The sequence below is a fragment of the Bufo gargarizans genome, chromosome 1 (assembly GCF_014858855.1).
Source record: "Bufo gargarizans isolate SCDJY-AF-19 chromosome 1, ASM1485885v1, whole genome shotgun sequence".
NCBI lineage: Eukaryota > Metazoa > Chordata > Amphibia > Anura > Bufonidae > Bufo > Bufo gargarizans.
The window spans coordinates 368,658,935-368,674,346 of NC_058080.1; the positions used below are offsets into that span (position 1 = coordinate 368,658,935).

General features: G+C 43.0%; 1 protein-coding gene across 1 annotated transcript in view; it reads right to left on the bottom strand.

Annotated features, from left to right (window-relative positions):
• Positions 1-15,412, bottom strand: part of CDC34 (cell division cycle 34, ubiqiutin conjugating enzyme) — a 16,487-nt gene continuing 1,075 nt past the window's right edge. Inside the window, exons 2-5 of the mRNA XM_044269714.1 lie at positions 9,944-10,030; positions 8,692-8,789; positions 6,579-6,713; positions 1-755 (exon numbers count right to left, since the gene is read on the bottom strand). Of these exons, the coding sequence (XP_044125649.1) occupies positions 545-755; positions 6,579-6,713; positions 8,692-8,789; positions 9,944-10,030 (531 nt within the window). The 3' untranslated portion in view covers positions 1-544. The remainder of the gene's footprint in view (positions 756-6,578; positions 6,714-8,691; positions 8,790-9,943; positions 10,031-15,412) is intronic.

The following is a 15,412-nucleotide window of genomic DNA, read 5'->3' on the forward strand; positions in this document are numbered from 1 at the left end:
AATAAATTCTCATAAAACAAACCATAAAAATAGCAGAAAACCCACCCACAAAGAAATCAAAACCACACAATAATGCTGTAAACTAACCCACCCCAACCATAATGAAAGTACAGTGTCAGACAACTAGAGAAAATCTCCACAACCAAAGCACCCCTCTTCACCATCCACACTAAATGAGGACAAAAAGCAACCAAATAAAAATAATCCTCACACCAACCCTCCTAGCTCAGTTTCAGCCCTGCACTGCAGCCTGAAATAGCAAAGGTAATGGAGGTGGTGTTAGTATAGCAGCAGGACTTGCAAAGCACTCTACTGCCATCCTGTGGCACAAGCTTTTACTGCAAGCATTAAGCCATCCTCTACTGTAGCTCAGGGACCATCCTTGGCATTTCAGTAGGGCAAAGCCTCAAACCTCTCACCATTTCTCTAGTACCACATGTGCCAGGTGGCATTATGGCCAAAGAAAGAGTGAAAATCATCAGTGTCCATTTTATTGATGCAGAGAAGATCGGGAATGAGGCAGGGACGGGAGGAACTAGTGGCGTCAGGATTCTTCATTGCCAGAATCGTCCTGGTCTTCATAGCAGCTGTCACCCTCATCTTCCATGTCATCATCCTCATAGTAGTCATCATAGAATAGGTCAGATCCCTCATCTGGAGCTGGAACCTTGGTTTTCACACAATATTCAGCTAGAGTGGTAGGAACCTTGACTCCGTCATTGTCAGCATCAGCCTTAGTGGTGAGAACTTGCTTCCTATGAATTAAAGTAGGAGATTTAGAACATAGTAGAGAAGAAAGCAGCTATGCTAATGGGATTCTGTAAGCCGTAGAGCAGTTTCTTGCTATATGATGGGACAGATTAGTATGGTCTTGAAGTTAGACAGCTTAAAGGGGTTGTCCAGGATTAAAAAAAATAAGGCTTCTTCAAAAAACATTGCCACTTCTATCCACAGGCAGCAGGTGGTACTGCAGGGGCGTCATATTCACTTCAGCTGAACTGAGCAGCCTATAGATAGGTGTGCTGCTGGTTTGGAGGAAAGCAGCAGTTCTTTTAAATCTGGACAGACCTTTTAAAACTAGACCAGGCAGGCAGAAGATACACCACACGTCTCATGCAGTGGGACCATTTGGCGAATCTTGCTACAAGTTGCATAAGGAAGATTATGCCACCTCTATTACTTTATACCAATATTTTGCACCAACATTTTAAAGGCCATCGAGATCTTTGGAAACTTTTTTTTTTATCATCACTGAATTCTAGTAATTTGGGCTAAAAATCATTCCTTCAATTTGTTTTTATTACAAAGACACTTTCTTCTGCAGCTTTCAGTTTACCTGCAAACTGTTTTGCTTTCTGCTTCCCTGTGAATCCATTAGGGACCCGTTCTGATGGCGCAATCGGTAGCCCTTATCTGTACTTTCCTAACAGCTCGGACACTTGGACGCTTATCTACAGTAATAAATGAGTAGCACTGCAGACATGGAGTCCAGATATACATTTTTTATTTTCCTTCTGTTCCCCCGCTATCAACACTCAAAGCTGCATTTAAAAAACACTGTCAGGACATGAGCCCCTTCCATTATGTATTTCAGTGCAGCTTTGAGTGCTGACAGCAGGGGAACAGGTGGCAGTAGGAAAACTAAACACCGTGATCTGGACTCCTTGTCTGCAGTACTACTCAAGTATTACTGTAGATAATTGTCGGGGTGACAGATTCCCTTTAACCCTTAGGATACATACCGGAGGTTTTCTCAGTTTTCCTTTTTATTATTCCCCATCTTCCTTGAGCCATAACTTTTTTTATATTTCCGTTCACATAGCCTTATAAGGGCTTATTTTTTGCAGGACAAGTTGTACTTTCTAATGCCACCATTAATAATGGCATACAATGTAGTGGGACGCAGGAAAAAAAAAAAAATCCAAATGGGGTAGAATTGGAAAATAAAAACGCAATTCCTCCACTGTTTTATAGGTTTTGTTCCCACGGCGTTCAGTTTACGGCAAACCTGACCTGCGCCCTTTATCCTCTGGGACAGTGCAATTACAATGATATCACATATGTTTAGGTTTTTTATGTCTAAATAGTGTAAAAATACATTTAAACTTATAGATTTAAAAAAAAATTTACACCCCTATAACTTTTTTAGAGTTCCATCTACTGAGCTGTGTGGGCGCTCATTTCTTGCAGGACAATCTGTCGTTTTTATTGATACCATTCTGGAGTGTGTCTGACTATTGCTTTTTTGGGGGGAAAGAAAAGCAAAGAAAAAAAATTTGCAAATTGACCATTTTGACCCTTTTTTCAGTTACGCCATTCTCCACACTGGAAAAATATTTTTATATTTTAAATAGTTTTCGGTCGCAGTGATACAGTTTATATTGTTTATTTTTATTATACGGAAAGGGGGGGCGATTTAAACTTATATTTTTTTATATATTTAAGTTTTTGTTTTTTTACTTTTTTATATTGACTTTGAAGCTTGCATTTGAGCATATAAAATCAGTTTTAATTTTTGATTTTGAACAATTATGGATTTTTTAAATGCATTTATTACTAAATATTGCTAGAGGATGCCGGTAACAAGCATGGAAGCGCAAGCTTCCGATTTTCTGACCATTTAGATGCTGTGATCTCACTTGATCACGGCACCTAAAAGGCTTTAAAATTACCGTGACCGGCATTATTGCTGGTCTTGGTAATTAGCCGCAGGTCTCTGCTGTTAGAAAAAGCAGAGATCTGCCGGCCATGACGCCAGCTGCACATGCGAGCAGGCGCTATGTTCACCTATTGCTCCAGCACCATACATGTACGGCGCTGGTAGCAAAAAGGTAAATAAGTGTTTGAGCTGATAGGAGTTCAGAGAGAAGGGCTTCAGATCCAGTCAACAGAGCTGCTGTTGGACAGATTCAGTGTGAAGCAGGGATGTGTACGCTGTGGAACAAGTAGTTGTATCCTATGTAAACACCTAGACAAGACCTCTTGTTTTACATCCCACTCCACAGGTTTAACATACCCTATAAGAAAGTTCATCAATTGTAACAGCACATATGTAGTATATTTGGTTTACTGTAAAAGCCGTCTATTACAATATATTGGCTGCATGAGCCGTAAATTAAAGGTCAGAATAGGGGGGGGACATTTATGGAGCAATTTCTCCAAACACAGTGAAGCCCATTATTGTGGCGTAAATAAACGCTGGAACGGTGTGGCTTCACATGGCCCACTGGATTTACTACAACCTAGGGTCCATTCACACGTCCGTTTTTTCTTTCCTGATCTGTTCCGTTTTTTCAGGAACAGATCAGGACCAGATCTGGACCCATTCATTTTCAATGGGTCCTGGAAAAAATGGAACAATGTGTGCTGTCCGTTTCCGTTGTTCCGTTCCGCATGTCCGTTTAAATATAAAACATGTCCTATTCTTGTCCTGAAAAATCGGATCCTGGTACAATACAAAGTCAATGGATCCGCAAAAAACGGATGACATTCAGATGTCATTCCGTATGTCATCCGTTTTTTGCGGATTCCGTTCCTGGAAACACAAATTATTTTTTTATTTTTATTTTTTTTCAAAGAAATCCAAACAACTTTATTTGATTATTGAAATGTATACATGTTCCCGTTTTTTGCGGATCCGCAAAAAACGGATGACATACGGAAACATTTTCAGGAACAACGGATCCGCAAAAAACGGACCGTTTTTCAGGATGAAAAAAAACAGGACGTGTGAATGGACCCTTAGGGTACTTTCACACTTGCGGCAGACTATTCCTGCAGGCAGTTCCGTCGCTGGACCTGCCTGCCGGATCTGTCAAAACATATGCAAACTGATGGCATTTGTCAGACGCATCAGGATCCTGATCAGTTTGACAAATGCATTGAAATGCTGGATCAGTCTCTTCGGTGTCATCCGGAAAAACGGATCAGGCATTTTTTTTTTTTTACACATTTTTTGCGGTCTGAGCATGCGCAGACTGCAATGCCAGATCCGTTTTGCCGGAACACTTGGGTACATTAATGCATTTCAAGTGTTCCGGAATTTCGGACAGAGATAAAACTGTAGCATGCTGCTGTATTATCTCAGTCCTGAACAGTCAAAAAGACTGAACTGAAGACATCCTGATGCATAGTGAACGGATTGGTCTCCATTCAGAATGCATTAGGATAAAACTGATCAGTTCTTTTCCGGTATTGAGCCCCTAGGACGGAACTCTATGCCAGAAATGAATAACGCTAGTGAGAAAGTACCCTTACACCACAAACTGGAGTGTTATAGCTAAAGATAGCTTCAGCTGGCATAAACTTCAGTTTCTGACGCATGGAGGGGCATTGATACACCCAATTTATTAAGAGGCCACTTAATAAATTAGGAGCATCTCAATCCAGCACACAGGGATTCCCATACACCAGTCTTAATAAATGTCCAAACTACAAATTAGCGTGGTATTAAAAAGCAGGAAGTGCTCAACCCCATATGCAGTGGTGCATCTATACCAGGGGGGAGGGGGGGCAGATCCTGCACTTGTGGTCGCAAACATTCATACAATGGAGGATGCCTGCAGTGGACCACAAGTACCACAATGGACATCCTACACAGGATAGCAAAGTAAAATAAACAGTAAAAATAATATAACAGACATGTGCACTCTGCGGTCTTACTAATCCTCACACTGTTGTTAATTTGAGAGATTAGCCAACATATCCTACTTGGAGGACATGTCTGACCCTGAGCACCGCGCCAAGGTTTCTCAAGTAGCTAAACCTACCAGGGCCGTATGGGCAACACCAGGAGCCAGTGGGCAAATTACAGGAGCGCAAGGTCTGACTCTCAGTCAATCTCCCAGTAACCTCCAGCATGTGTCCATGCATACAGTGAGAGGAAGGAGAGAGCTCTGAGCCCCACCCAAGACTGGCTGATATAGCCCGGGCCTCTCGTGCACCAGAATGCTGCCTGTGGATGGAAATAAAGGCACATTCAGACTAGGAGTTTATACACCTCCAAAAATTTCAATATACAAACTACAGATTGGCGTGGTATTAAAAAGAAGGAAGTGCTAAACCCCATATGCAGTGGTGCATCTATACCGGGGGGGCACTTGTGGTCTGCTGCTAATGGCAATCCCATTAGTTTGTATATTGCATTTTTTTGGGAGGTGTATAAACTCCTAGTCTGAATGTGCCTTTATTTCCATCCACAGGCAGCATTCTGGTGCACATGTGAGACCCGGGCTATATCAGCCAGTCTTGGGTGGGGCTCCGAGCTCTCTGCCTCCTGCCACTGTATGCATGGTCACATCCTGGAGGTTACTGGGAGATTGACCGAGTCGGACCTTGCGCTCCAGTAATTTGCCCACTGGCTCCTGGTATTGCCCATACGGTGCAGGTAGGTTTAGCATTAGGTCCCAAGCTACTTAAGAAACCTTGGCACGGTGCTCAGGCTCAGACATGTCCTCCAAGCAGGATATGTTGGCTAATCTCTCAATTTTAATCTCATCCTGCTCATCACCGGTTATAGTATAAGGACAGAAGAGATCACAGGAGAAGGGATAACTGGATAGGAGAGGCGAGAACCAATTATCAATCACCACTAGAACACTCTGCTTATCACTGCCTATAGTATAAGGACAGGAGAGGTGAGAACTGATTACCTATCATCACTAGAACACTCTGCTTATCACTGCCTATAGTATAAGGACAGGAGAGGTGAGAACTGATCATCTATCACCACTAGAACACTCTGCTTATCACTGCCTATAGTATAAAGGACAGGAGAGGTGAGAACTGATAATCATAAACTTTAATTTTCATTAATCTGACCACAGAACAATTTACTATTTTGCCTCATCCCAGAGAAGACTGGCATTTGTAGATGGTGTTGACATACGGCTTCTTTTTGCATGAGGGCCTGTTGACCACATCGAACAATAACCTTGTCCCTTGCACACATGGATTTATCCAGATTCTTTTACTCTTTTGATATTATGTACTGTATATGCTCTCTAACATATACCTAGTCATGCCATTTAGTTCCAAAATTGCTCCTCCCGTTTTTTTTTTGTTTTTTTTAATTAGTACCACTTTTCTAGCCTTTTGTTGCCCGGTGCTAATGTTTGAGATATTTTGCTGCTATCAAGAGTGCTAAATGAGTTACCTTTTTCTTTCATGAAATGGTTAAGTGTCTCACTATCGACATCCGATATGTGTTTTATGATCTGCTGTAAATAAAATGTGGGTCTATGAGATTTGCAAATCATTGCATTCTGTTCTATTTACATTTTACAGTGTCCCAACTTTTTGGGATTGCACATTTAAAGTGGTTGCAAGGTGAACCTTTACTAGAACATTCAAGAGAGTTTTTAGAGAAATATCCATTAATTGAGCATGTCCCAAGGGTATTCTTAATGAAAAAAGCCACTCCTATGTGATACCTCAAGGACACTGCAGGAAAAGAGTATGCTTTAATACATCCATGCATAATTAATAGAACTCCATTATTGTATATTCGTCCTAGCTGGAGTGAGGAATACATTTAGGTCACCAAAATAAAAGTTCTCTGCATGTGAAGAAATGCTTACCGTATAATGTCAGTGTACTCTCTATCACGCCCCTTGCTTTCCTTCCATTTCCGGTACATGACAGATGCATCCACATTGGCTGGAGAAAATGTGTTTGGCTCATTCAGGAGGGAGATAACACTGAGGAGGATTGTCCTATACAGAATTCAATACATTTTCCGTATTAAACCTATGAGACTCGGAAATTGTTAAAAGCAGTTCCTACACGTTAAATGGACTAGTTTGCATATTGTGGAAAACAGGGTACACCTATTTCCACAGCCATATTTCCTTCAGAGTACTAGATAAATTATTATTATTTTTTCAATATAAGTAATAAAATGTAAGGATTTTTTAAAATCTGTGGCATAGTGATCAGCTGATCTTCCAGATTTCTTTAAAAAAAAAAAAAAAAAAAAAACACACACAACCTCTTGGCAACCAGGTTCCTGGCTGCTGTAGGAGAAAAGTATTCTAACACACCATTCATAAAAATAAATGGAGGATAACAGGTGCTCCGTGCAACCTCTGCCATGACATCCACAGGGTACGCCCACACGTTCAGGTTTCCAGATGTAGTTTTAGAAGCCAAAATCAGGAGTGGATCATAAAAGGAGAGAAAATATAAAAGGACAGATAAGAGTTCTCCTCTTTTTTGAATTCACTCCTGGTTTTAGCTTCCATAACTACATCAGAAAGGATACAGGAATGTCTTATTAAGAATCAAACTAATCAATGTTACAAAGTATAAATCATAATACAGTCTTTCGAAATGCAGCACGTGAGAGCTCAGCGACAGAAATTTAATGCTGTAGTGATAAAACTCACCCAAGGCACACTGCAGAATATCCAGTATATTCAATGATATACTGTTTTATTCAGTGCCTATCTCTCCTGTGTGCAAAGTCTCCAGCATATTCATATGTAATGCAGCTTTACACTGCTCTCTCTCGCCCCCTGTTTGTGCATCTCATCGAAATACACTGGAGATTCTACACACAGCACTTAGATATCATATAAAGTGATAGCGCGAGTCAGGGTAGTTTTATAACTCAGCAGCTAATTAAGGCTTTTCCTCTGTCACTGCACTCTTAGACGCAATTTTCAAAAGCACTCTATAGACAAGGGACATTTAGAGAAACAACAAAAACAGAATTAGGTGGGGAAGACAGGTGCCTGAGAGCTGCTAGGAGAGACTTTATGTAATACTATAACCTTATAAGAGGAAAGTCCTCTACATAGGGAAGACTGACCTAACTACACAGGACAGCAATCTCTGGAAAGGTGGTCAGCTTGGGCACACATGCCACAGCTACACATAATGTAAGTTTTAAAAATATATGAATTGCTCTGCTAGAATATTGCTTATGTGGTTAGCATCCTATGTCCAAAACACTTGCAGAAGTGCTGCTTTAGGCTGGGTTCACACCTGAGCGTTTTACAGCGCGTACGATCGCGCTGTAAAACGCCCGACGCCCCAAGAAGTACATGAGCTTCTTTGGGGCGTCTTGTCACGCGTTCCCGTACATAGACTTTCGGGAACGCGCGACATTTGTCTCTGTATGCGCGATTGCAAACGCCGGTACAATCGCGCATACAGAGCGCTCCTTTCAGAACGCTCAGGTGTGAACCCAGCGTAAGTCTTTAATACTGTTGGAGATACACCTAAAAACTTTCCAGACACGGATTCTTCTAGCATTGCTCATCTTGGAAGCGGTTCCCCTAAGGAATTGCTTAATTTGCCCTTCTCTATAATCTGGCCATTTGTCTTAGGGCTTGTTCACACGACCATTGCCCCTCCGTGGCTGCCACATGCGGATCGCAACTCCATTCTCTTGAATAGGGTCCGCGATCCTTCCGTTCCACAAAAGTGAATGGGTCCACATCCGTGATGCATAATGCACATGGCCGGTGCCCCGTGTATGGTGGGTCCGCCGTATGCTGGCCGCAATACAGCAATGGAGGGGGCAACAGCCGTGTGAATGAGCCCTTATAATGTATAGTTTGCAAGATGTGGAAATCCAACTTAAATGACAAAAAAAAACAAAAAACTGCATAACATTTTCTCAGGTCAAATTTTCATTAAGATACTGGGATACCATTAGATTTTAAAACCTGTAGACAATGGGCTTACCGCACGTTCTGTGTTGGGTTCCACCTCTCAGAAGGAAGTTCTCCACTCTGTGGGTCATCTACTGGGGGATGCAAGATGGAAATGCATACATCTCCATTCTGTAAGAAGCACAAAACGAAATGATGGAAAAGCAATACTTTTGATGTCATAAACTAGTGCAACTATGCAAATCGCTGTTTAATAGCTGCAGTCCTCTAAATGTGATGTACAGCAGAGTGTTTGCTATGCATGAGGTGTGGCTTCCCCCCCGTGGGTGATTGGCATCTTTCTCCCTATGCACAGTATAAAGTTGTTCACCCACAGCTCACGAATATAGAGTTACATTTAGAGGACTCCCATTGCAGCTAATAAACAGTGATTTTGTGAACCCTACTGCACCAACACAAAAATATTGACCCAGTGCTGGAACCAGGGGTTCTGTTGCTATTTTATGCTACCCTCAGGTAGGGCAGCATACATTTGGCAACAAACTCCCTTTAAGACACAAGGAAATATCCCAAAGACATGGTAAAAGTGGAGAAGTTAGCCATAGCAACCAACAACAGTCCAGCTCAGCTCTTGTTTGCCACAGGAGGAAGCTTTTCCTACAGAAGGGCCACCCGGGGTGCCTCAGCTGCAATGTATGCCCACACACCATTAAAACATTCCTATTTCAGCCAAGTACAGATGGGACAACCCCTTTAAGGGCTTTTGCCCACAACTGAAATGTTATCATTTATACACAAGGTAGGAAATAAAGGTCTGATTGCTGGCCTCCTCACCGATCACTAGAATGGTGGTTCTGAGCTGACTCATTCCAATTCACTGGAGGATTTTGAATGGAGCAGCGCTCGAGCATGCTCCCTACCTGTATATAATATCTATGTGGTGGACAGAAACAATAGAGTACTGTACTTGGCTGGCAACGTCAGTCATGGAGACTTTAACTGAACCAGACATGGTCAACCATTGCTCCATTCAAGCAGTCCTTGAACAGAGAAGGGGGGGGGGGGGGGGGGGGGGGGACACCCTTTAAAGAAGCCCTCCCACAAAAAAATTGTATTATCTGACCTGTTAAAAGAAAGTAAACTGTAGTCAATGTAATCTTCTTACTACAAAAATGTATTTCCTTTTCCCCATCACAGTAAAATCTCTGCATGTAAATGTTTGAAGACACACATCTAAACAATTCACTGGGCATCTGGAGAATTGTGGAAACATTTTGACAATTTCTTGCCCCTAGTTCCATAGTGGAAGATCTACATATGCTTACCTCATAGATGTTTGGGTGCCACATTTTTGTTAGGAATCGAAAGGCAGGAGGAGAATATGGATAATCAATAGGGAACTTTAGGCGAGCCTGTGAAATACATAATAGAAGTCACATCAGTTTTATATTTGTAGCTGAAGGGGGCATCAGGGCATATGCTGACCCACAGACGTGGCATGTGTCTATAGGTATCATATGTACATGGCTACATGCTGGTCTCTTGTTCAGCTACAGCAGATCCGATGGGAGATCCTAAACAACCCACCCAATGGAACAACATGAAAGCAATAGCTGTAATGTCGTACCGACCAGGAGTACTGCGGGACACACCAACCCCACGCCCCCAGGAAGAAGCTTAGGCGAAACGTGCATTGGGGTTGGTGTGTCCCGCAGTACTCCTGGTCGGTACGACATTACAGCTATTGCTTTTATGTTGTTCCATTGGATCAATGATTGTTTAGGATGGTAGTTCCTTGTTATACTGTATCCATGATAGCACCCTCTAGGCATCTTACTTAGTAGTATGCAGTAGCTACATTAGGACATTGGTATGTTTACAGGACAGTGACCTTGGCACTAGCCTTTTACCATATTCAGTGTCCCTTTCCTTTGTGTCATGTTCCTGACCGGGTGGGTCTGAGGTGCACATCCTGTGTATCAGCGTCTCCAACACTGCTGCTGTTTGTTTTATCTTGTGATATGTAATCATTAACTGATTTGTAATAAATATTGCTACTATGGGTGTCTTGTTTTCTTGATAGGTTGTCTAATTGTATCGGTTTTGCTAGAGATTTGTCACAACGAGTACAAAGGAAAGGAGTAGTTGCCCAACCAGATTCCAAATGTCATATGTCAGTTGCCATTTGTAAATTAAAAGGTGCAATGTGAAATTTTACACTTGGACTTAAACATACAACAATCTGATTGCTGATATAATACACTACACTAGTCATGTTTTAGGCCTCTTGCACACGGCCATTGTTTTGGTCCACATCAGAGCCGCAGTTTTGGCGGCTCGGATGCGGACCCATTCACTTCAATGGGGCCGCAAAAGATGCGGACAGCACTCTGTGTGCTTTCCGCATCCGTTGCGCTGTTCTGTGGCCCCGCAAAAAAAAAATATGTCCTATTCTTGTCTGCACTTTGCGGACAAGAAGTGGCAGTTATATTAAAGGCTGTCCGTATTTCCCTTCTGCAAACAAATAGAACATGTCCCAAGGATAGTACTGTTCTATTAGGGGCCAGCTGTTCCGTAAAATATGGAATGCACACAGACGTCATCCATTTTTTTTGCGGACCGCAAAATACATAAGGTGGTGTGCATTAGGCCTTAACTTGATAAATCACTGTTTTTGGTAGAAGTGATATTTCTACATCGCAAATTTTACTGGAAAGTGTGGTGGAGAAACATAAGAAAAACAGACCCAACAATTAGGACATACATGCCGCTCATTCTGAGTAACTGAAAGGGGTGTGCTCAAAATAATAGCAGGTAGGAGTTAAATTGGGGAAGTCATTCATTCTGTGGAACAGGTGTTAAATTTGGTCCTTATTTAATCCCTTCAGCCACAATGACGTACCTGTATGTCATTGTCGTAGAGGTAAAGTTTGGATTATATGGTGGGTGCCGGCTATGCAGTAAGGCAGGCACCTGGCCGAAATAACCGGGATCAGCGATGACACAGAATAATGCCACAGTCAATAGCTTCTGTGGAGTTAGGCTACTTTCACACTTGCGGCAGGACGGATCCGGCAGGCTGTCCACCCTGTCGGATCGGTCCTTCCGCTGTTTCGCCGTGCTGCCACTCTGTCCCCACTGACTATAATGGGGACGGGGGCGGCGCTCCGGCGCAGTACGGCAGTGCACGGCAAAAGGCCGCCAGACTAAAAGTCCTGCATGTCCGACTTTTTAGTCCAGCAGTCTCTGACCACGAACTGCCATACTGCGCCGGAGCGCCGCCCCCATTATAGTCAATGGGGACGGAGCAGCGGTCTGGCGATACGGCGAAACAGCGGAAGGACGGATACGACAGGGAGACCAGCCTGCCGGATCCATCCTGCCGCAAGTGTGAAAGTAGCCTTAGGGCCGCTTCACACGAGCGGATGCCGTGCGTGGCATCCGCTCCGTGAAAGAGTGCCAAGACCCGCTGCAGACTGCAGAGGCACGGAGCGGTAACATGACTGTTAATGCTCCGTGCCTCTCTGTGATCTCTTTACTACGAAATCACAGTGACAACTGTGATTTCGTAGTAAAGAGATCACAGAGAGGCACGGAGCATTAACAGTCATGTTACCGCTCCGTGCCTCTGCAGTCTGCAGCGGGTCTTGGCACTCTTTCACGGAGCGGATGCCACGCACGGCATCCGCTCGTGTGAAGCGGCCCTTAGGCAGAGGAAGGGGGCTCCCTCTGCTGATCAGAGCCCCCACAATGAAATTGTGGGACTTTGGTTACCATGGCAGCCTGAGGCCTGCTCAAGGTTTCCAGGCCTGTCATGGTAAACTGTCTATAAAGCCAAAATGTCAGAATCCCAAAGATCATAATAGTTCACTATTATGGTTTATGGGACAAGTGATCAGAGGATCACAGGGTCTAGCTCCGTAAGGGGGCTAAAAGTTATCCAAAAAGTAAAAAACATTAAGATATAAAAAATTCAAACCACCCCCATTCCCAATGATCTATCTATAAAAAGTATAAAGATAAAAAGGTATCACCTTGTCCAAAAATGTCTGAGCTATTAAAATATAAAAATATTTTATAATGGAAAAATAAAACAAGCGAGTCACCACTTTGTCACCTTGTGCCACCTAAAAATGGAATAAAAGTGATCAAAAAGTCATACATACCCCCAAAAAAATGCTACCAATAAAAACCCCAAATCATTCTGCAAAAAATAAGCCTTCATACTACTGTCAGTTATGGCTGTCAGAAAATCTCAATGCAAAGAAAACTAGATAAAAACAACTATACAAATCTGGCATCGCCGTAATCTTATTGACCGCAGAATATGGATGTCATGGCCATTTGTAACGCACAGTGAACGACGTAATATCAAAACCCCAAAAACCTTGTCAGAATTGTGAGGGTTTGTTTTTTTATTTCACCCCCACAATAATTTTTTTCCCTATTTTCCAATAAAAGACATGGTAAATGAAATGGTGCTATTAAAACATACAACTTTAAGGGGTTAAGGTAGGAGGGTGGGAGGGTGTAGAAAATGGGTTGTTCTACACATTGTTCTGATAAACACACTGATTAAAAAGTTGATTGGAGAGAGAAAAACAGAAGTGCAGCAAATTCTACCCAAAAGATGAGTACAGCACTCCGTGTTTTTGCGGACAAGAATAGGCAGTTATATTAATGGATGTCCGTGCCGTTCCGCAAATTGCGGAATGCACACGGACGCCATCCGTGTTTTGCGGATCGCAAGACACACAACATTCGTGTGCATATAGCCTAACTCAGGTATACATGCCTAGCTCTAATAAACTAGCAAATAAAAAAAATATGACAGTTATCCTTTTAGTTCAGTGATGGCGAACCTTTAAGAGGCCGAGTGCCCGAACTGCAACTCAAAACCCACATATTTATCGCAAAGTGCAAACGCGGCTAAGTAACCTGAATACTACAGTCCAGTATAGTATATCTTCCATGTACTTTATCATTTAGCTATCATAGGCTGCCTACATTCAGTGCGCTGCCTGTGCTGTTCATGGTGCGCCCTGCGCTGATAAAGGGCAGGAAGGGTCTAAGGTATATTGGTACACCATAGACTGTTTCCAGGGCGTGGGTGCCCACAGAGAGGGCTCCAAGTGCCGCCTCTGGCACCCGTGCCATAGGTTTGCCACCACTGTTTTAGTTGAAACATGGCAGGGTCCTGAAGGGGTTAACAGAGCCAAGACGGATCCGTCATATACTCCATTGAAAGTCAATGGAGGACAGATCTGTTTTCTATTGTGGCAGACTGAGTCAGCGAAAACAGATCCGTCCCCATTGACTTGCATTGTGGATCATGACGGATCCGTTTTGCTCCGCATCCCAGGACAGAAAACAAACCGCAGCATGCTACGGTTTGCTCTCCGGTATGGGAGCTGAACGCATTTTGGAGCATTCCGTTCAGTTATGTTTTGTCCCCAAAGAATGGGGACAAAACGGAAGCGTTTTTTTTTCCGGTATTGAGACCCTATGACGGATCTCAATACTGGAAAATATTAACACTAGTGTAAAGGTAGCCTTAAAGCGACTCATTGGTTATAAAAATATAAATATATAAATATATATCTGGGGAATGACCAAAACACCCACGTGATGGCCTCCTTTTCATCTCTTTAGTTGCAGATCCACTATATCCTGGGCTTCTCTTCTGCGCTACACCTCTTTTCAGACTGCCTACTTCACACTGTGCTGAGGTAGCCCAAGACACTTCCTACTTGTTCAGTCCTGCTCTTGGATTGGCCAGCGCTGTTCACATGAAGTGTCTTGGACTACCAAAAGGCAGTCTGAGAAGTGGAGTGGCCATCTTGGATGGCAGAAGAGGAGCCTGGGAACTGATGGATCTACAGCTGAAAAGGTCACCAGGTAAGTGCTCTCCTCATTCCCCAGTTAGGCTAGGGCTACACAACGACATGTGTTGCGCGACAATAAGTCGCATCTACACTGCAACACGTGTCGCAAGACAATTTTTAGAATGATAGTCTATGTCGTGTCGCAGTGCGACACCATAGACTATGATTATAAAATATGTCGTTGTGTAGCCCTAGCCTTAATGTTAACTTTTTTTCTTCGTGGTGCTAAAAATGATTGTTCTCATCAGGTCAATCAAGTAGACAATGGTAATAATGTGCTCTTATCTTGACAGGACTCCACCAAATGTGGAGCACCGAGGACACTTCTTGTGGGATCTCTGAGCGATCACACGTTTATCACCTATCCTGTGGGTAAGTGAAACATGTTGTGGGCAAAGCCGTTATAAGAGTTTTTTTCAGGATTTTGATGTTGAAAGCCCTTCCTCTTGATAGGTCATCAACATCTGATATGTAGGGGTCTGACTCCTGGAACCTGTAAGCATCAGCTGTTTGAAGAGGCCATACATATGACTGATAAACGCAAATTCACTGGACTAGAAACAGGCCATGGCCCCTTCAAACAGCTAATCGGCTGGGAGTCTGACCTCCACCGATCTGATATTGAGGACCTATCCTTAGATAGGCCACCAAAATCCTGGACAACCCCTTTAATGCATCATGTGCAATGCCAAGAATCACTGCAAAGCAATGCCCAAACAGAGCAAGCCGGTTCACCAATGTAATGAATTGTCCATCACTGCACCACAAAGGGACAGATCGTTCTGGGTTTGACCATCGTAAATGATTGTTTTCATAAGAAGTTAACCATTTTAGATGTCACTAATGGTTTTGTGCCCTGTAAAGTTTGGCATGGATAAGACTGCACTAGCCTCCTTAGCTCCTGTGAAA